This window comes from Oncorhynchus gorbuscha, linkage group LG11 (genome assembly GCF_021184085.1).
Source record: "Oncorhynchus gorbuscha isolate QuinsamMale2020 ecotype Even-year linkage group LG11, OgorEven_v1.0, whole genome shotgun sequence".
NCBI lineage: Eukaryota > Metazoa > Chordata > Actinopteri > Salmoniformes > Salmonidae > Oncorhynchus > Oncorhynchus gorbuscha.
This window is the reverse complement of record NC_060183.1, coordinates 38,212,148-38,233,810: the sequence shown is the minus strand read 5'-3', so window position 1 is coordinate 38,233,810 and position 21,663 is coordinate 38,212,148. Positions and strand designations below refer to the sequence as shown.

Genomic DNA, 21,663 nt, shown 5'->3' with positions numbered 1-21,663 from the left:
TTGACTAACAATTTGATGGAAGAAGCCCTTTTAAGCCCCTAATCCCAAACAATCCACTAGCAAGGACGCACAATCCACACACACTAGAGCCAATTTAGAGCCAATTTAGAAATAGATCTGGGGAAATCAGTGGTTGGTATCAAGTGATCCTGAGGGGCTGGACAACTGATCTCTGTATGCTCGCTATGTATTATGCTACTCATTGTACATTTGTATATACAGGGCACTCAGAAAGCATTCAGACCCCTCGACTTCTTTCACATTTTGTTACATTACAGCCTTATTCTAAAATGTATTCAATCGTTTTTTTCCCTCATCAATCTACACACAATACCCCATATTGACAAAGCAAAAACGGTCTTTTATCATTTTTGGCAAATTTATTCAAACTGAAATATCACATTTACATAAGTATTCAGATTCTTTACTCAGTACTTTGTTGAAGCACCTTTTGCAGCGATTACAGCCTCGATTCTTCTTGGGTAAGACGGTACAAGCTTGGCACACCTGTACTTGGAGAGTTTCTCCCATTCTTCTATGAAGATCCTCAAGCCCTGTCAGGTTGGATGGGGAGCGTCGCTGCACAGCTATTTTCAGATCTCCCCAGAGATGTTCGATCAGGTTTCAAGTCTGGGCTCTGGCTGGGCCTCTCAAGGACATTCTGAGACTTGTTCCGAAGACACTCCTGCATTGTCTTGGCTGTGTGTTTAGGGTCATTGTCCTGTTGGAAGGTAAACCTTTGCCCCAGTCTGAGGTCCTGAGCGCTCTGGAGCAAGTTTTCATCAAGGATCATTCAGTACTTTGCTCCATTCATCTTTGCCTCGATCCTGACTAGTCTCCCAGTCCCAGCCGCTGAAAAACCTCCCCACAGCATGATGCTGCCACCACCATGCTTCACCATAGGGATGGTGCCAGGTTTTCTACAGACGTGACGCATGGCATTCAGACCAGTGTTCAATCTTGGTTTCATCAGACCAGAGGATCTTGTTTCTCATGGTCTGAGACTCCAAGCGGGCTGTCATGTGCCTTTTACTGAGGAGTGGTTTCTGTCTGGCCACTCTACCATAAAGGCCTGATTGGTGGAGTGCTGCAGAGATGGTTGTCCTTCTGGAAGGTTCTCCCATCTCCACAGAGGAACTCTGGAGCTCTGTCAGCGTGACCATTGGGTTCTTGGTCACCTCCCTGACCAAGGCCCTTCTCCCCCGGTTGCTCAGTTTGGCAGGGGTCCAGCTCTAGGAAGAGTCTTGGTGGTTCCAAACTTCTTCCATTTAAGAACGATGGAGGCCACTGTGTTCTTGGGAACCTTCAATGCCGCAGAAATGTTTTGGTACCTTTCTCCAGATCTGTGCCTCAACACAACCCTGTCTCGGAGCTTTATGGACAATTCCTTCAACCGCATGGCATGTTTTTTTCTCTGACATGCACTGTCAACTGTGGGACCTTATATAGACAGGTGCGTGCCTTTCCAAAGTGTCCAATCAATTGAATTTACCACAGGTGGACTCCAATCAAGTTGTAGAAACATCTCAAGGATGATCAATGGAAAGGATGCACCGGAGCTCATTTTCAAGTGTCAAAGCAAAGGGTCTGAATACTTATGTAAATGTGTCAGTTCTGTTTTTATTTTTTAAACATTTGTCATTATGGGGTATAGTGAGTAGATTGAAGAGGGAAAAAAACTATTTCATCAATTTTAGAATAAGGCTGTAATGTAACAAAATGTGGAAAAGGCCAAGGGGTTTGAATACTTTCCGAAGGCACCGTAAGCCTCTGCAGGTCATTCTGGTGTGTGTGCATTTCCAGTCTCAAATAGCCGCCTGTCTCATTTAATAGCCAATAATCGGCACACGTTGTCAACAAATAAACGCCTGTTTCAAATACATGTTATTGTTCACGAGTTAACTTTATTGAGCACCATTGAGAGTGCTCAAAAGTAGATAAAGGGCAATGGGTGTGTTATTATAATGTTTATACCGGTCACAATAAACAGTATGGTAGACTTCACATTTTTCTGAGCAAAAGCTGTGTGCATTAAGGAAATAGACACCTGGCGGTTGTGTTCAGTGATTGAAAAGCAAATAAACGGCCGGGCTATTATTTGAAGTATTATGGTATGTCCGGTGCGTACCTGGTTGTGTGTGTGCATACTTGCATGTCTCGGTGTGTCAATTTGTGTGTCTGTGTGTAAAAGTGTGTGTGCCCGGCGCTGGGCAGGAAGCAATCACAGGCCGATGGCTGAGCTGGCGGGTTCTTCATGGGTCAGTGTGCGCAGTAATGACTCATCTCCTCCCCTCTTCTTCTCCACCACTCTGCAGCTGATTCGTCCGGCAAGCCCAGCTGAGCGCCATCACAGACAGGAAGCCACTGTCAGGCTGCATCGTGAGATTGATCCTCTAACCTAGGTCCTGTTTCAAAGGGCAGCTTTAGCCGAGACAGACTAAAACGTCCCACTCGCAAATATACGCTTGTCTGTCTGGGCAAAAACACTACAGCACAACATTATAGTAGAAAATGCAATTACTGGATCCAAAGCCTTATATTGAGAAATATAGTAAGGCACCTAAATAGAAGCCTGACTGAAACGAAGCCTATCGGAAACAGTATATTGTGCTGATGGATATCTTGCATAGCCTATATAAGAGGGAGTCATATTTCATGTTCATTTGCATCCATTAAGCTGCTGATTCTTCGAGGACACTTGAGAGAACAATTTGACACTGATTACATTGGCCTGCACTGGTAGTACAGTCATTTCAGCACCATGCAGAGAGAGCAGAGCAGGGACATTTAAGGACAAAACATTACAAGTAAACAAAAGGGTTTACAAGTTAGAAATCAAGGATTGGTGAGGGGGGGGGTTCTCTCAGGCTGCATGAAAATGTTTGACTAAATGAGTGTATTCTTCTAGCATGACTTCCCCCACATATTTCATTTCAGTAGCTCACATGTGCTTCACTGTGTTTTTGTGCATCTGAAATAGGCTTACCTATTTTGTTTTTATGTATCTGGTCAAATTAAACCTATTTAAAATAAAAACGAACATGTAGGATTTTTCAGATTTCACGAAATATAATTCACAGGTAGGCCTGTATGCACCACTGTTGAACATTCCATAAATGAGCTGCCTTTTATTTATTTTTTCCGCTCAAGCCTGCAACTCAATGTCCAGTTCTGAAATGTGGCCTAGTTTTTCAGGTGAATGTCCAACGATCTCGTCCCAGCTCTTCCGACAAGTGGACACAATCCACTCATGTTCATAGTCATCTGCAGGAAAATAGAAATAAGGTCAGAATAATAATAATAGGGTCAGAATAAGGCAACAACCTTTTAAAACTATTTTTAAACAGTCAATTCCTCTAAGAACTACAAGTCTAGTATAAACAAATAACCTATTCTAATAGCCTAGTTCATAAAAAAACGTTTAAACCTATAATCAAGGGAGACGGGGGAAACGCCTCTGGACTGGAAGCAGCATATCATTGTCATTCAATTCGAGCTTCTGAAACGAAAACATTCAACTTATAAGTCCCGTTCACATCTCCGTCAAAATCAAGGTAACAATTAGGAGAAAATAACTTCTTAAATCACACACACCAAAGAAATGTACGAACATTTTTTTTACAAGGATGACTCGACTACCAAAACAACAGATAATATATTGGTTTTCATATCGTTAAAACTGAAATGAGGTAATCGTTACAGATCACGGGGTAGCCGAGGAGGCTACAGCTTCTCTGTTGGGACTGAATCGGGTCGTCGCAGCTGCACACACTTGAGTGCTCACCCTGTGGAACAGTGTGCGCCGGGCCCATTGTTGGGAACAGGTCTGAAGCTCTCGCCTGATTGTGTGTAATTGCCTGCGATAGTCCTAACAGCCACTCCGTCGGCTCTCTCGCCACTCTACCTGGCTCACACGTTCGGCAATTGAAATCACAGTTGCGCCCTGGCCCGGAGCCGCACCAGGCACCACAGCAGCTGCATACGAAACGAAGGCTATCCATCATTTTTTTTGTCGCGTTGTGTTGCCTCCCCTCTTTGCAACGGAGGTCACCGTCAAGAAGGACATCTCATCACTATTTTAAACCAATTAATACCTCTGCACCGGTTTCTGTTGGTGGCGAGGCCTTAGCACTGCAATTACCGTTTCCCTGAGCGCTTATGGTAATGAGATAGAATTCACACATTTTCATTTTTTTTGCTGTAATTTCCCCTCTTAGGATTGTGATCGCTTCACAGAGCGTTTAAGTCCATGCTAAATTGATACCTTAATACAATTCTATTTGAGGGCACAGGTGGCCACCATAGTTCGATGCAATCTGAAATAAATGGAAATTCAGAATCTAAACATTTAACACTTCATGTGTTTTTAAATTCTTTGCCTACTGTGGATTTCTTATTTAAACCTGCAATAAAGCCTTCTATAATGACTACTCGAAATAGTTCAGGGACTTTAATTTGCATATATTAATTCCTGGGAAAATAATTTTGCCTACACTCAAGTAAAAAAATATATTTTTAAAAACCCAAATGGATAATACAAATATTATCCACCAGATCCAAATGATTTTAGCCTGCATGGTTGAATTGTTTTGTTCATTCGTCTACACATGACTGTCATGTAACAAAAAAAATATGAACTTTAAAAAACAAGTTTTACACTAGGGTGATGTCAGCATTAGTGGGACATTAGGTGTAGGCCTAGTGGTACATTTGTGTTTTAGAGTACTGTACTATGGTAATATTGCAAACCACAAAAATGTGTATTGGGTTGTTGCTGAATGTGTTCTGTGCTTGAAAAAAATGGTTTGGTTAGGGTGAAATCATTGTTTTGTGTGTGTGTGTGGTCAGGTTTCCTAGATGGGGTGACCAGTTGAAACAGCACTGAGATATCAGCTGATGTAAGAAGGGCTTTATAAATACATGTGATTTGATGAACAACTCCCATAGATATGAATCCTTATGCTACAATGATAATGTTGTCATTCTGTCAAGTATAATTCCACAATCTAGCTTTGTGTGTTAAAATGAATAGTTATTAGTAGTTCTTTCAAATATAATAACCATTCATGTAAACAGTTATATTTTATGAAAATTTGATTTATAGTACTTTTCAGCTGTAACAAATGCACCAAATTAAGCTTTAAATCCATTTAAAAACATTTACTGCATTAGATATTCTAAAATACATTGAAATGTTATTTTAGTTGTTCATAACAGCTCTGAATCGATTTTAGACTATATATAGCTATATATAGCAAATAAACAGCATAGGACAATGGTGGAAGGAATTAGAGGGACACAAGGCGAGGAAAGGAAAAGTTTGTCACAAAATGTTTAAAACAGTGTTATTTACAAGCTTCTACAAAGGCTTTTTGATGAAGTGTGAAATGGGACACAAATGTATTACTAATGAAAAAAATTGTGTCCCAGTTCATTTACTAAAGTGTCCCACTAACACACGCTTTTAAATGTATTTGACCTTAATTTAACTAGGCAAGTCAGTTAAAGAACAAATGAATATTTTCAATGATGGCCTAGGAACAATGGGTTTACTGCCTGTTCAGGGGCTGAACGACAGATTTGTACCTTGTCAGCTCGGGGATATGAACTTGCCACCTTTTGGTTACTAGTCCAACACTCTAACCACTAGGCTACCTTGCTGCTCCGCTTTAGCAAAAGTATGGGTGTGATGTTGTTTTAGGGGTTTGTAGCATCCACTGAATGATAAATGATCAAGTTGTTTCATCCCCAAAAAATGTGAACAAGACCTTACATGAAATAAACATTACTTGAGAAGGAGCAAACATAAAAACACCAGAAAGTGTCCCACTCATACATACTTCACCCTACATGTAGACTATATTGCATATTATAAACTGGGTGGTTTGAGCCCTGAATGCTGTTTGGTTGAAAACCGTGGTATATCAGACCATATACCACAGGTATTACAAAAACGTTTTACTATTCTAATTACATTGGTAAGCAGTTTATAATAGCAATAAGGCACCTCGAGGGTTTGTGGTATATGGCCAATATACCATGACTAAAAACGGTATGCTTTGTGCCTACGAACAGCCCTTAGCCATTGTATATTCACAATATACCACACCTCCTCGGGCCTTATTGCTTAATTAAATGTCAGTTGGCACATCATAAACATGACATTAATGCTACAAATATTTTCTTGTTGGTTGTCTTCCCATACTAATTCTGCCTTTCCCCCCCGGCCCTTACTGAGACTGTTTGGTGGTGTCTATAACTGGATATAACTCGTTACCCAAACAGAGAGGCTCAGCCACGAGCAGCAATGCAAAAGGGAAACGATAATGGCTCCTTGTAAAAAAAAAGAAGAAAAAAAGAAGGTGTTTCCTGTCAACTAATGCAGCAGAAACACTTAACAGTGTTAAATGAACGTAATGCCTGTCAGATCAGCTTGACCAATAGATCAGCCAACCAGCCAGGTTAGTTACTTAACGCCTGAATATAGTTGACGTCGGAGTTGTCATTATTCTGGGAGAGGTTATTTGTTGGAATGAAAATAATCTGAGTGGATTTACAATTGGAGAGGAGATAGTTTCAGGATTCAGTAAAGGACCCTGTGATATTACAGCAAACATGAACATTACTGATTGTATCTTCTGGAAAAATCTTCAGCTTGATTGCATTCCAAATGGCACGCTATTCTCTAGACTACTTATAGTGCACTGCTTTTGACCAGAGCCATATGAGCCTTAGTCAAAAGAGGGCACTTTATAGGGAAAAGGGTGCCATTTGGGATGCACCACTGGACTCACAATAGAGTGGCAGTAGCCAAAGCCAGGGGTGTTTTCCTTGGCAGTGGGATACAGGGCTTTGCAGACCTTTGGGGGGGTGAGGGGGCAGGTGCAATGATAATAAAAGTTTAAAAAACAAGGGCAGCACCCACTCGCCACCACCCTCAAAAAGTGCAAACAATTTAATGACATTTCATAATTCATAACTTGAAATTCAAAACATACCAACTTCCTCTGTAGCCAACATTTCAACATTTATAGGCCTATTTATTTTCCGCAACAACAACACAAGTCAATAATTATTCAATCCCTTTGATTTGCAAGCCTAAATAAGTTCAGGAGTAAACATTTGCTTAACAAGTCACATAATAAGTTGCATGGTCTCACTCTCTGTGCAATAATAGTGTTTAACATGATTTTTAATTGACTGCCTCATCTCTGTACCTCACACATACAATTATCCCTCAGTCGAGCAGTTAATTTCAAACACAGATTCAACCACAAAGACCAGGGAGGTTTTCCAATGCTTTCGCAAAGAAGGGCACCTATTGGAAGATGGGCGTCCTTCTTAACTCAGTTAACGGAGAGAAAGGAAACCGCTCAGCGATTTCACCATGAGGCCAATGGTGACTTTAAAACAGTTACAGAGTTTAATGGCTATGATAGTAGAAACTTGAGGATGGATCAACAACATTGTAGTTACTCCACAATACTAACCTAATTGACAGAGTGAAAAGAAGGAAGCTTGTAACAGAATGCCAAATATTCCAAAACATGCATCCTGTTTGCAACACGGCACTAAAGTAATACTGCAAAAAAATGTGGCAAAGCAATTCACTTTTTGTCCAATACAACACATTACTGAGTACCAATCTCCAAATTTTCAAGCATAGTGGTGTCTCCATCATGTTATGAGTATGCTTTTAATCATTAAGGACTGGGGAGTTTTTCAGGATAAAAAAATAAACAGAATGGAGCTAATAAGCACAGGAAAAATCCTAGAGGAAAACATGGTTCAGTCTGCTTTCCACCAGACACTGGGAGATTACTCACCTTTCAGCAGGACAATAACATTTACATTTACATTTAAGTCATTTAGCAGACGCTCTTATCCAGAGCGACTTACAAATTGGTGCATTCACCTTATGACATCCAGTGGAACAGCCACTTTACAATAGTGCATCTAAATATTTTAAGGGGGAGGAGGGGGGGTGAGAAGGATTACTTTATCCTATCCTAAGTATTCCTTAAAGAGGTGGGGTTTCAGGTGTCTCCGGAAGGTGGTGATTGACTCCGCTGTCCTGGCGTCGTGAGGGAGTTTGTTCCACCATTGGGGAGCCAGAGCAGCGAACAGTTTTGACTGGGCTGAGCGGGAACTGTACTTCCTCAGTGGTAGGGAGACGAGCAGGCCAGAGGTGGATGAACGCAGTGCCCTTATTTGGGTGTAGGGCCTGATCAGAGCCTGGAGGTACTGAGGTGCCGTTCCCCTCACAGCTCCGTAGGCAAGCACCATGGTCTTGTAGCGGATGCGAGCTTCAACTGGAAGCCAGTGGAGAGAGCGGAGGAGCGGGGTGACGTGAGAGAACTTGGGAAGGTTGAACACTAGACGGGCTGCGGCGTTCTGGATGAGTTGTAGGGGTTTAATGGCACAGGCAGGGAGCCCAGCCAACAGCGAGTTGCAGTAATCCAGACGGGAGATGACAAGTGCCTGGATTAGGACCTGCGCCGCTTCCTGTGTGAGGCAGGGTCGTACTCTGCGGATGTTGTAGAGCATGAACCTACAGGAACGTGCCACCGTCTTGATGTTAGTAGAGAACGACAGGGTGTTGTCCAGGATCACGCCAAGGTTCTTAGCGCTCTGGGAGGAGGACACAATGGAGTTGTCAACCGTGATGGCGAGATCATGGAACGGGCAGTCCTTCCCCGGGAGGAAGAGCAGCTCCGTCTTGCCGAAGTTCAGCTTGAGGTGGTGATCCGTCATCCACACTGATATGTCTGCCAGACATGCAGAGATGCGATTCGCCACCTGGTCATCAGAAGGGGGAAAGGAGAAGATTAATTGTGTGTCGTCTGCATAGCAATGATAGGAGAGATCATGTGAGGTTATGACAGAGCCAAGTGACTTGGTGTATAGCGAGAATAGGAGAGGGCCTAGAACAGAGCCCTGGGGGACACCAGTGGTGAGAGCGCGTGGTGAGGAGACAGATTCTCGCCACGCCACCTGGTAGGAGCGACCTGTCAGGTAGGACGCAATCCAAGCGTGGGCCGCGCCAGAGATGCCCAACTCGGAGAGGGTGGAGAGGAGGATCTGATGGTTCACAGTATCGAAGGCAGCCGATAGGTCTAGAAGGATGAGAGCAGAGGAGAGAGAGTTAGCTTTAGCGGTGCGGAGCGCCTCCGTGATACAGAGAAGAGCAGTCTCAGTTGAATGACTAGTCTTGAAACCTGACTGATTTGGATCAAGAAGGTCATTCTGAGAGAGATAGCGGGAGAGCTGACCAAGGACGGCATGTTCAAGAGTTTTGGAGAGAAAAGAAAGAAGGGATACTGGTCTGTAGTTGTTAACATCGGAGGGATCGAGTGTAGGTTTTTTCAGAAGGGGTGCAACTCTCGCTCTCTTGAAGACGGAAGGGACGTAGCCAGCGGTCAGGGATAAGTTGATGAGCGAGGTGAGGTAAGGGAGAAGGTCTCCGGAAATGGTCTGGAGAAGAGAGGAGGGGATAGGGTCAAGCGGGCAGGTTGTTGGGCGGCCGGCCGTCACAAGACGCGAGATTTCATCTGGAGAGAGAGGGGAGAAAGAGGTCAGAGCACAGGGTAGGGCAGTGTGAGCAGAACCAGCAGTGTCGTTTGACTTAGCAAACGAGGATCGGATGTCGTCGACCTTCTTTTCAATATGGTTGACGAAGTCATCTGCAGAGAGGGAGGAGGGGGGGGGAGGGGGAGGAGGATTCAGGAGGGAGGAGAAGGTGGCAAAGAGCTTCCTAGGGTTAGAGGCAGATGCTTGAAATTTAGAGTGGTAGAAAGTGGTTTTAGCAGCAGAGACAGAGGAGGAAAATGTAGAGAGGAGGGAGCGAAAGGATGCCAGGTCCGCAGGGAGGCGAGTTTTCCTCCATTTCCGCTCGGCTGCCCGGAGCCCTGTTCTGTGAGCTCGCAATGAGTCGTCAAGCCACGGAGCGGGAGGGGAGGACCGAGCCGGCCTGGAAGATAGGGGACATAGAGAGTCAAGGGATGCAGAAAGGGAGGAGAGGAGCGTTGAGGAGGCTGAATCAGGAGATAGGTTGGAGAAGGTTTGAGCAGAGGGAAGAGATGATAGGATGGAAGAGGAGAGAGTAGCGGGGGAGAGAGAGCGAAGGTTGGGACGGCGCGATACCATCCGAGTAGGGGCAGTGTGGGAAGTGTTGGATGAGAGCGAGAGGGAAAAGGATACAAGGTAGTGGTTGGAGACTTGGATGGGAGTTGCAATGAGGTTAGTGGAAGAACAGCATCTAGTAAAGATGAGGTCGAGCGTATTGCCTGCCTTGTGAGTAGGGGGGGAAGGTGAGAGGGTGAGGTCAAAAGAGGAGAGGAGTGGAAAGAAGGAGGCAGAGAGGAATGAGTCAAAGGTAGACGTGGGGAGGTTAAAGTCGCCCAGAACTGTGAGAGGTGAGCCGTCCTCAGGAAAGGAGCTTATCAATGCATCAAGCTCATTGATGAACTCTCCGAGGGGACCTGGAGGGCGATAAATGATAAGGATGTTAAGCTTGAAAGGGCTGGTAACTGTGACAGCATGAAATTCAAAGGAGGCGATAGACAGATGGGTAAGGGGAGAAAGAGAGAATGACCACTTGGGAGAGATAAGGATCCCGATGCCACCACCCCGCTGACCAGAAGCTCTCGGGGTGTGCGAGAACACGTGGGCGGACGAAGAGAGAGCAGTAGGAGTAGCAGTGTTATCTGTGGTGATCCATGTTTCTGTCAGTGCCAAGAAGTCGAGGGACTGGAGGGAGGCATAGGCTGAGATGAACTCTGCCTTGTTGACCGCAGATCGGCAGTTCCAGAGGCTACCGGAGACCTGGAACTCCACGTGGGTCGTGCGCGCTGGGACCACCAGATTAGGGTGGCAGCGGCCACGCGGTGTGGAGCGTTTGTATGGTCTGTGCAGAGAGGAGAGAACAGGGATAGACAGACACATAGTTGACAGGCTACAGAAGAGGCTACGCTAATGCAAGGAGATTGGAATGACAAGTGGACTACACGTCTCGAATGTTCAGAAAGTTAAGCTTACGTAGCAAGAATCTTATTGACTAAAATGATTAAAATGATACAGTACTGCTGAAGTAGGCTAGCTGGCAGTGGCTGCGTTGTTGACTTTGTAGGCTAGCTGGCAGTGGCTGCGTTGTTGACACTACACTAATCAAGTCGTTCCGTTGAGTGTAATAGTTTCTACAGTGCTGCTATTCGGGGGCTAGCTGGCTAGCTAGCAGTGTTGATTACGTTACGTTGCGTTAAAAGAACGACAATAGCTGGCTAGCTAACCTAGAAAATCGCTCTAGACTACACAATTATCTTTGATACACAGACGGCTATGTAGCTAGCTATGTAGCTAGCTACGATCAAACAAATCAAACCGTTGTGCTGTAAAGAAATGAAATGAAAAATGTGATACTACCTGATAACCTAAAACCCGAAGGCCATATCTACAGTGAATTTTCCTGAGTGGCCGAGTCACAGTTTTGACTTAAATCTGCTTGAAAATCTAGGGAAACACCTGAAAATGGTTATCTAGCAATTATCAACAAACAATTTGACAGAGCTTGAAGAATTTAGACAATTATGAATGGGAAAATGTTGCACAATTCAGGTATTGAAAGCTCTTAGAGACTTACCCAGAAAGACTCACAGCTGTAATCACTACCAATGGTGCTTCTACAAAGTATTGAATACTAATGTAAATACATTTGCAAAAATGTATAAAAAACATGTTTTCAAATTGTCATTATGGGGTATTGTGTGTAGATGGGTGAGAGAAAAATACATATTTAAAACCCCCTACGGTCGATGTCCACTGCCCCGCGGAAAACGAATCAGCCTGGGTGAAACATATCAACAATGAAAACCCAACAGAAAAAAAGATAGAGAAGAATTCGGTGCTGATAGGACTGTGCAGAGATGTAGTGTGTATCAGCTCAATCTGCTCCTGTTTTCCACTATCGACTCAGTTTGTAGCGTATATTCTGTTATACTATGGATCATGTACCGAATGTGTCTCTGGCATCAAAAAGCTGTTTAAATAGGCTATTCATGGGAGGTCTGGTGGAGCTGGAGAAATGAGAGCAACTCAGGTCACAATTTTAGGGAAAGAGAAAGGGAAAGTTTCTTCTGGACAGGGCCTAACTATACTGGCCCAATAAGCACTTGTCCTAAAGATATCCCTTATTGGGACAGTGGTTAGGGTTAGGTGTCCTGGGTTTAAGACCCGCTATGGTAATCACCCTACTCGCATATTCTTAGCGAAATATTATTAGACAACTATACATTAGACAACTTTACAGAAAGCTCTTATATCACTCAAATAAGTCAATCAAATCAATGATTAGAACAGTCAGACTAAACAATAACTGACATGGAGGCGTAGAGGGAAGATTGGAGTACTGTAGGAAAGTTCAAATCCCAGGTGAGGACATAATACCAGTATAAATGAACATGCACAATCTAATCATCTATGTCAAATATGTAAGTTGAAAACATTATGTTAAATGCACTGTGTGTGTGTCTGTATCCCTAACCTTGCCAACAGACAAAGAGCTATGAATGGATGTGGTTTATTGGTTTATCATCAGCTCTGCAAAAGTAAAAAGGTGTGATGTGTAATTCATGTTTTTTTTGGGGAGGGGAGGGGTGGGGGGGGGGGACATTTCTTTGGGACCGTCAGGTGACATCCTAACAACTGATCCACAGAATGTTCCTGCAACGTTCCCATGAAACATGTCTAGAACATTGTTATCTTATATTCTGAGAACATGGCAACCATGTTGTGTATGTTTGGTGGAACACTGATGGAATAATAGAACATTTACGTGTCTAGAACATTAATATCCTATGTTCTGAGTATGTTTGGTGGGACGTTGATGGCATATTCTCCTAACCCTCCGAAAAGGAAACACATTAATTTTCTTGCAACGTTCCCATTTCTTATGTTCTGAGAACATGGTAACTACGTTCTGGGCGAGTTCAATTTAACAGCACATTGCATCTCTATGGGCTAAACTGTTTAGGATAGATGACCAGTCCCATATAGTCTTCCACACAATTCATTATTGCTTGTTTTTTTCTCCTCTTCTTCCTATGTTTAAGGCCATTTAGAGCATATTGCTCATAATAGTAATAATGAGGATATTTCATTGTTTACGCTCGCATTTCTGTTCCTATATTTAGCCAACTTTTCCCCCCATCACTACCCACCCTAATTTATGACGTATGCATACTTACATTTAAAGGTCTGAAGGGGTAAATGGTTAATCATTTTATGTTTTACTTTATATCTTTTTCTCAATACCTTAAGACCATAAAACAAACATGCTGCTTTTGAAATTTCATAGATCAGGCTCCCACTCACCACTATGCTTCAACCCTGTTATTATAGTGCAGGAACCGGGTGGGGGGGGGGGGGTTCTGGGTGGGAAACGACCAATGGGTGGGTTTCCCTGTGGGTCCTGCTTTTTGTTTCACATCCATGGGCTTTATAGCAAAGATAATAATGACATCATTGAAGTGAAACGGACAGCATTTTAGCAACGTGAAATCCTATTTATATCTGTTCATATATACCTCCAGGAAGAACATGACAGATATTGTATGGTCATTTTCACGTTTTCATAAATTCTTACAATGTTTGGGAATTACTTTATACTAAGGCATTTGTGAAAATTCTATAGCAATATAGAGTGGGAAACCGCCCGTGCATTTGGACAGTTAATAGACACTGCAGTAAATAAAACATCTGTCTCATCCAGAAACAGAGTCTATGCAGACCGGTGCACCATAGCCAATCAGAGCTACTATAGGCCTTGACACAAATAACCCATTTGCTACAAGGGCCTGCCATCATTCAATTTGAACTGGACTGTGTGTTTACAGGCAGTTGCAACAGCGCGACTTGAATCATTAAAACGCATTCGCCAAAACATACACCTGAATGGATTTCTGCAAATATGTCAATACCATGGGAGTCCTCTTACATTTGGGAACTTTACAGTCCTATTGCTCAAACAACCATGAAAATGTAGGCTTCAACATCAACAACAAGATCAACAACTAATTCTACCCAGAGCAACATAACTAAAATATAATGAAGGAACATTAGATAAACCCTCTCAAACCTTTTCAGCTGGTTGGCTGTCAAAATTGCACTGATAAACCATGGGGAATTGTAGCCGACATGTCCTTCTGCAGTTTGCCTGCCTGGCTAAAGTTGGCTAGCTTGCTCGCTAGCTACTTCCAGACACAAATGAGAGAACACCTCACTCTGACCATTTTACTCGCCCTAGCAGAGCTGGTTAGCTAGGCTGTCGATAGCACGCTTCGGGCTAGGAGGTCGAGGGTTCGAGACCTGCCGTTTCATTACACTAAGTATAAAGGTGGCCTGTCAGAAACTACAACTCCCTACAACCTCACAGTTCAGGCTGGATCTGATTTATCTCTCGAGAAACTGTGATGTGCGCATTGATCTCACAGGGGGAAAAAATGAGGGAAATGGAATTCAAATAATTGAACCGACTTTGGTCAATTAGTTGTTTAAAAAAACAGAACATTATAGAAGTTTAGGTTAATCGCTCAGCGCTAATAATGATACATAAGAAACTCAAAATTACCATCTGGATTAATGGGGAATACCAAAAAGGCAAAATCACTTTCCTTAAATGTATCCATAATGGAAAGAAAATTGCCTTTATTAATGTATGCTCCAAATTCATATGACCCTGTTTTTTGTATTCGATGAACAGCATATTTTTAGAATTAACTGAATGCCATCTGGTTATTGGGACAGACAGTAACGCCATTTTGGACATGCCGGACAAATCTAACAAGACCAACTACAATTCACACGCAACCAAGGTTTTCCAGCATACAGACTCGTAGAGGCCTACAGTGCCTTCAGAAAGTATTCATTTTGTTACATTACAGCCTTGTTCTAAAATGGATTAAATAGTTTTCCCCCCTCATCAATCTACACACAATACACCATAATGACAAAGTAAAAACAGGCTTTATTTATTTTTTGTAAATGTATAAAAAATAAAACAAATATCATCAAGTATTCAGACCCTTTATTCAGTACTTTGCTGAAGCACCTTTGGCAGTGATTACAGCCTCAAGTCTTCTTGGGTATGATGATACAAGCTTGGCACACCTTTATTTGGGGAGTTTCTCCCATTGTTCTCTGCAGATCCTCTCAAGCTCTGTCAGGTTGGATGGGGAGTGTAGTTGCACAACTATTTTCAGGTCTCTCCAGAGATGTTTGATCGGGTTCAAGTTCGGGCCATGGCTGGGCCCCTCAAAGACATTCAGAGACTTGTCCCAAAGCCACTCTTGCGTTGTCTTGGCTTTAAGTTGCATTTCCAGGCTCTAGCATTTTGCCCCATCCTAATATTGGTTTAGATTCTTCTGCCCCATGGCTGAGTATCAAGAGAAATATAGTGTATCCTATTGCCCTGGAAGAGGTGGTCTTCAGTGATATATCCCTTAATATTTCCCTTCAGTGATATGCCAATACTCCAATATTTCATGATAATGCCTTGCGATCTGGAGGGCAGCCTTTGGAACCCCCCAATCGTCCAAATATGGAATCCATACCCTTACCAATATCATGGACAGTAAATGGTTTGAGAACATTCCATGATTTGAAATACACATTAACGGGCAACTCCTTTTTTTCTATATTTAGAACTTAGGTCAGCAATGCTGGCCTATGGAGTCCTTTGGGAAACCCAACTACCAAAACATCCATTGACGGGATTTATAAATAAATTACATGGGCTCCCGAAAGGATTGATCTCTACAATATCTAAACATAATATCTGAGCTAGCCATTAAAGAAGTATGGTCTACAGATCTAATTGAATCTGTTCCATGCTTTAACTGGAACAGAATGTGGAAAAAATATAACCCTGGCATCCCGTAATCCGAACCATCAATTTATACAGTTCAAGTTCGTTCACAGACTGTATTTAACAACCAGGAAATGTTTTATGATGAAATTGTCCCCAACTCCCAACTGTCCACTGAGTCACCTGAACATGTAAGCATATTCCTTCATATGATGTGGGAGTGCCCTGTAGTTAAATGCTTCTGGGGCAAAGTTATGAAATACATTGTAAAGTGCATAGCGGGGTGGGAAGCATGGTTTCTGGATGGGGAGAGGGAGGAAGTGGGCGGGTGGATGAGTGGGACTGAGGGGGTGAATGGGTCAGGGTTATCTTTATATGCATTTATTCGATTTTCTTTGTACCTGTAACCACCCTCTGAAAAATAAAAATGACAAAACTAATATTAAAAGGTGGTGGGGCATTGAGATCGCCTTAAACCAAAGGGAGAGTTTCCCCTACTGGCCCTCCAACGGTATCGGATCTCCCATCCAGAGACTGACCAGGACCAACTCTGCTTAGCTTCAGAGGCAAGCCAGCAGTGGTATGCTGCTGGCATTAAGGGAATGGTCTCTTTGAAATATTCCTTGCAGCATAAGAACATTCTTATAAAAACGTTAGTTAATGACCTAATGAAACTCTTTAGAGAAAATGTTCTAAAGTTGCGGGAACGTTTGTTGTTAGCTGGGATGTCAGTCGATCACTGCCTGCCTGTCTGCCACCTCGGCTCTGTGCGGTTTGCTCCATGCAAGACGCTCTGTGAAGTTCCTAAACCTCGTTCATACACAAGGCTCTCCTAGCCAGTGTTATTACACATGATCAAGATAATGATGAGGGCTTGGCTTTGGCAACAGCAGTCTTCAGATTACAAAGCCTCCAGTGTCCTGCACTTCCCCTTGAAATGCCCCTATGGCCTCATAGAATTAGAAGCACTCATTCGAAATTCTAACTATAAATGGTGTTCCGATGGTTTCAGGAAAATAACCTTTAATTTACAAAAGTCTCAAGATTTCTTTCGATTTCTATATATCTGTGATTCCTAAGGTTGTTTATTTTTGGAGACAGAGCAGTGCTGGGGTGTGTTTGTGTGTGTGTGTGTGTGTGTTGCCAGGACAGGGGAGAGTAGGGAAGGGTAAAGAGGAGGATACAACGACACAGTCGATTATACCTGGGAGGCAGCCAACAGTGGGCTCCATGTGGCGTTGGTTGACAATCAGGCGGACGGGGACACTCCTTTCTTCCACCCGCACCACCACTCCACTCCCCGGACTGGACCGACCTGAGAGATGCTGGGTCACATCCAGATGATCTGTCTCGCCCCGCCCCTCCTCCGCTGCTGCTGTGAAGACTCAGAGATTCCTCCTCAGGGCTTCCTCCCATCTGCTTTTGCACTTCTTCTCAGGTCTTGGCCCAAAGCCTGGGCATTTCCCTGACTCTTCCTTCCCGGCCCAGCAGCAGCTTTCTGGGCTGAGGGCCCTGCTCCGCTCCCCCGTCCCCCTGCCCTTTTACCCCTGCCTCTTATCTTCCCCTTCTGTTCTTGATTGTGTCCCAAATATCACCCAATTCCCTATATAGTGCACAAAGTGGTGCACTATATAGGAAATAGGGTGCCATTTGGCACACAACCCTTCTTCTGTCCTGTACCACAGCTGTGAGTGCACTCTTTCCTCTCCTCCTCAAAACACGTCGTCCCCGCAGGGAGATCAGTTCCTCTGGATGTACAGTAAGTGCAGGGACCCTCTGCTTTCCTCCTTCCTGGATGGAAGCCATTGGCAATAAATTCTGTCTTCACACCCATTTTGACAAATGTACCTTCAACCTCTCAGAGATGAAAATAAATCCAGAGGACACAGTGTTTTCCTTGTCACGTCATATGGGCTCGAAGCCCAATGATCCCACTCGTACACAGTTCCTCTTACACAAACACTGGATGTTTCCATTAAAAAAACCCATATGCAGATTACATTTTTAATTATGCACTATCGAAGTATCTGCATAAGGGGCCAATAATCCATCAAGGAGATGATAATGGATCTGAGAGATTTGTAATGTTGAGTTTGAAATCACAAATCATTGCAAAATGAATTAAATATGTCCTGTGCAAAATCACAGAACAAACAGCAGACAGACCCAATTCATCTGAATCAGACTATTGGAACAACAGTATTGTTTTTAAAGCTATTTTTCTCCTCAACTCTACATTTCTTTCCCTCCGTTTCATTGATCAATACCAGAACTGTTATGAAGGACCCAAAGCGAGGAAAATCGGGAACATAATTCTTATTACATATAGTATGTTCAAGACATCTGTTCAGGATGTGCATCTCTTCGTCTGTTTTTGTCTATACACATGAATTAGATTTCCATGCTCCGGATCACACAGTGATTAATATGCGTATTCTTATATGTATTATGTTTGGCTGGGACACTAGTAAATCATAGGCCGCTGTCTGCCTGTCAGCGATCATCCAAATATACACACTTTGTTTGTGGTGTGCTAATCAAAGAAAAATCATAAATATAAATGTTCAAATCATAATTTGTTTTTCAGTTCTTGTATGTGTATGTATAGGCTAAGCTACACTCACTGTTTCCAAAGAATGCTGCCTTGGCTGCAACCTGTGCCAAAAGATAACATACAGTATGTCTATTATTTCAAAGGACATTATTTCACAGCTGGGCAGTCTCCCATAAAGCACCATGCATCCCATTCACAGAGATACGACTAGATCCATAACCATTCCTAAACCATGACATTGTCTGGTGATGTAAAACTATGAAAACTGGCACGGGTATTGGAATTGTGATCGGAAAACCTGACATACCTCATTGCCTTCAAATCAAAGATCCCACATTTGGGCACTCAATGGGTGGAAAAAAATGTGTTTTACATTTTCCCTTTGAAAACAAAACTAAAATGACTGCAGTGGAGAGGCAAGCTTGGCTGAGAGGACCAGCAGATGATGAGTTATAGAGTAATAAGGCTGCCTCAGCAAAGTATCTGACTAAAATAATCTACTATATTAGAGAATCTGAGTAATCCACCAGTATAGTACTTTTTCAGTTTAGTATCAAATGTTTCCGCGGTGGCCGACACTTACTCATGGGTTAATATCTACCCTGAACATTATGATAAAGGAATACATTTTACTTTGAAAGGCCCAACAATTAGATAAGAAAGGCATATGTCAAAGTCAAATTGTAATGGAGACATGGTGGCACACTGAGCTCTAATGAGCTGGAGGTTAGAAACATATGTGATACAAGACGCCAGGATCTGTTCCCACAAAAACCTTGAAGTGAGCTCCAACAGTCTCCACTCACCTGCGTTTCTGAGAAAGTGATGCTCATAGTCAGTGATGACCCTGGCGTTGGGGTCATAGAATCCATCCCCACAGTCATAGCAGCCATCTGGTATGACACGCAATGAGTCTGTCAGCTGAGGCTCCCCTGCCAGGTCAGATAGAGAGAGAGTAAGTAAGTGGTTATATGGTAACTGGTACCTGGTTATATGTATTGAGACAAACAACAAAAGAAGTGACATAATTTAAGAAAGACAGACAGATTGTGGTAAAAAAACAGAGATAATATATTATATTCCATTGCTATGGTATAGAGACTAAATAGATGATTACCCTAATTCTTTAAACAAAGTTGCACTATGCAGAAATCACTCCGCCATTTCCTGGTTGCTAAAACTCCAATAGCTCCCCTAATTTCAGTTCATGTGACAAAATAAGCTGGTGTGGAGAATCATTGTACCATCTAAACCGCTGTGAAATATATTTTCGATAACCAAAATGATTGCGGTTTCAGCTGTTTGAAGCTGGTGTACAAAACCGAAAGTAAGACGCAAAAACAAAACTTAAGAATGGGAAGTACAGAAATGGCGCACAAAGAACATATCTACTGTTTCTTAGACTTTCAAATAGAATTATATATCTACAACTCACATTTCTATGAGAATTTGGTCAGGTCGCCCAAAACATTACATATTGCCACTTTAAGGATTTGAGGATTTAGTCTGTTTATATTAAAGATGAACCGGCACTGTTTTAGCACCATTAAATCTTATTAAAATCTGTTCATATACACCCTCTGGAATATTTTCACAGAGAAAATAAGCTAAAGTTTACCTGCAGGTTTGAGTCCATTGCACCTCTCAGTGTAGAACTGTCTGTCATAGCCATCACAAAACTCCCAGTCCTTCTCTTGGTACTCCAGTCCATCAGAGAAAGTATACTTTCCCTGTGGATTAAACACTTTGTAGTTTACGTGATTTAAACACTGTAGTACCCTGCATCAAACTGTTTATATTCAGTCAGAAACTTGCATCTAATGGCAAAACAGGGATATTAGGCAAAAAAAGAGACAAACTTGTGTTTGGATTGGGGGATTACATTTTACCACAACATAGGCCTATGTCAATATGGTTGAATTGTCTTTTAATCATGCATCATTTGTTAAGAGATCTAGGCTATGTTCCACATCCTGTGGAGTTTTTACCATGAACAAAGGGTCTGCGCTGGCTCGGAGTAAGGTGTGTTTGGTCATGGGCTTGCTTGCTTGCTAGATCATGTCTAATGGAGCGTAGTAATCATGATAATAATCGAACTGGCTACTATTATGGCTGAGATACGCATGAATGAACGGTTGACCAAAAAGGAATGTATTTCCTGTGTGGAGCATGCAGAGAGCACATGTAGGGGGAGAGGTATAGCAACGTAATAATTGCGACAATTAATGTATATCATTGCTAAAGGGGACCAGATGTAATGTCCACTATAACCAATGTGAAACACACACATAGACCTACACACGTATGAAGCCCCCCCCCCACACACACACAGAGACACAGTATGCTACACACCTGTTTGGATATTCCTTTCTCCCAAGTTCCTTCATATATGCTTCCATTTGGGAAATTGAGTACACCTTTTCCATGGAACATGCCATTCTTCATCTCCCCAACATATCTGGTCTCTGTGGGGAATTTATACTCTCCTTCTCCCTCCATCCTGAAGAACAGAGAAAATGGCAGCTCTAATTCACCAGTGGTGAGATGAGAACAACAATGAACTTCAACTTGTGCAAGAACTGGTGCGAGCTAGCTAGCTTCCCAACATTACAATTTCGACACAGACCAGTTTGCTAAATTTCTATGACAAAACTAGTGATTCATTTACCTGCCATTCTTGAAGCTTCCAGTGTAACTGCTACCTGTGAACTCCATATTTGTTATTTTATTAAAAGCTACATAGAACAACTGGGGTTAGTTTAGCTAATAGCTGTCTGGTTTCTGTGGGCGTCACTAGTTAAAGTCATAAACCCCGCACATTTATACAATTTATCTTATTAATATGTGATGTTTAAACCTAACCGCTGACCTTAATTTAAGACCAAAAAGCACATTTTCTTTTCCTTCACTTTTACGATTTGGCCAATTTTGATTTTGTGGCTGCTATCTAGTGGGAACCAATTTCTGCAACTAGGCCTGCAGGGTGTTTGTTTGACCACGTCGCCGTGGAAACGGTGAAGCTAGGGTTGTGTCTTTTTGACTATTTCACCATTTGCATTAAGTTTATTATGCTTAAAGCCGAGCATGTTATCTCTTGTCTGAGAAAAAAACAAGGCTTGTTAACACAATACTTGAGACAATGCAAATTGCTCTAAAAATCGAGTAAAGAGACGAAATGGCTCACATTTTCTCAGTTGTGTGTCGCAAAGAAATTGCGTCACTGAAATGCATTCGAAACCTGCAGACATGC

At 42.6% G+C, this 21,663-nt stretch overlaps 1 protein-coding gene across 2 annotated transcripts; it reads right to left on the bottom strand.

Annotated features, from left to right (window-relative positions):
• Window positions 1-1,673: 1,673 nt before the first annotated feature.
• On the bottom strand, window positions 1,674-21,643 carry LOC124048591 (MORN repeat-containing protein 5-like). 2 transcript variants are annotated; one of them, XM_046369535.1, is made up of 5 exons: window positions 21,082-21,643; window positions 20,766-20,913; window positions 20,032-20,143; window positions 19,220-19,345; window positions 1,674-3,499 (listed from the first exon to the last, which is right to left on the bottom strand). In XM_046369535.1, exons 1-5 carry the CDS (start codon window positions 21,126-21,128, stop codon window positions 3,483-3,485), a joined length of 450 nt encoding a protein of 149 aa, XP_046225491.1. In that variant the 5' UTR covers window positions 21,129-21,643; the 3' UTR covers window positions 1,674-3,482. The 2 variants fall into 2 exon arrangements, with proteins under 2 accessions (XP_046225491.1, XP_046225490.1); XM_046369534.1 differs by having other exon boundaries at window positions 1,674-3,264; window positions 21,082-21,615.
• Between the last annotated feature and the right edge of the window lie 20 nt (window positions 21,644-21,663).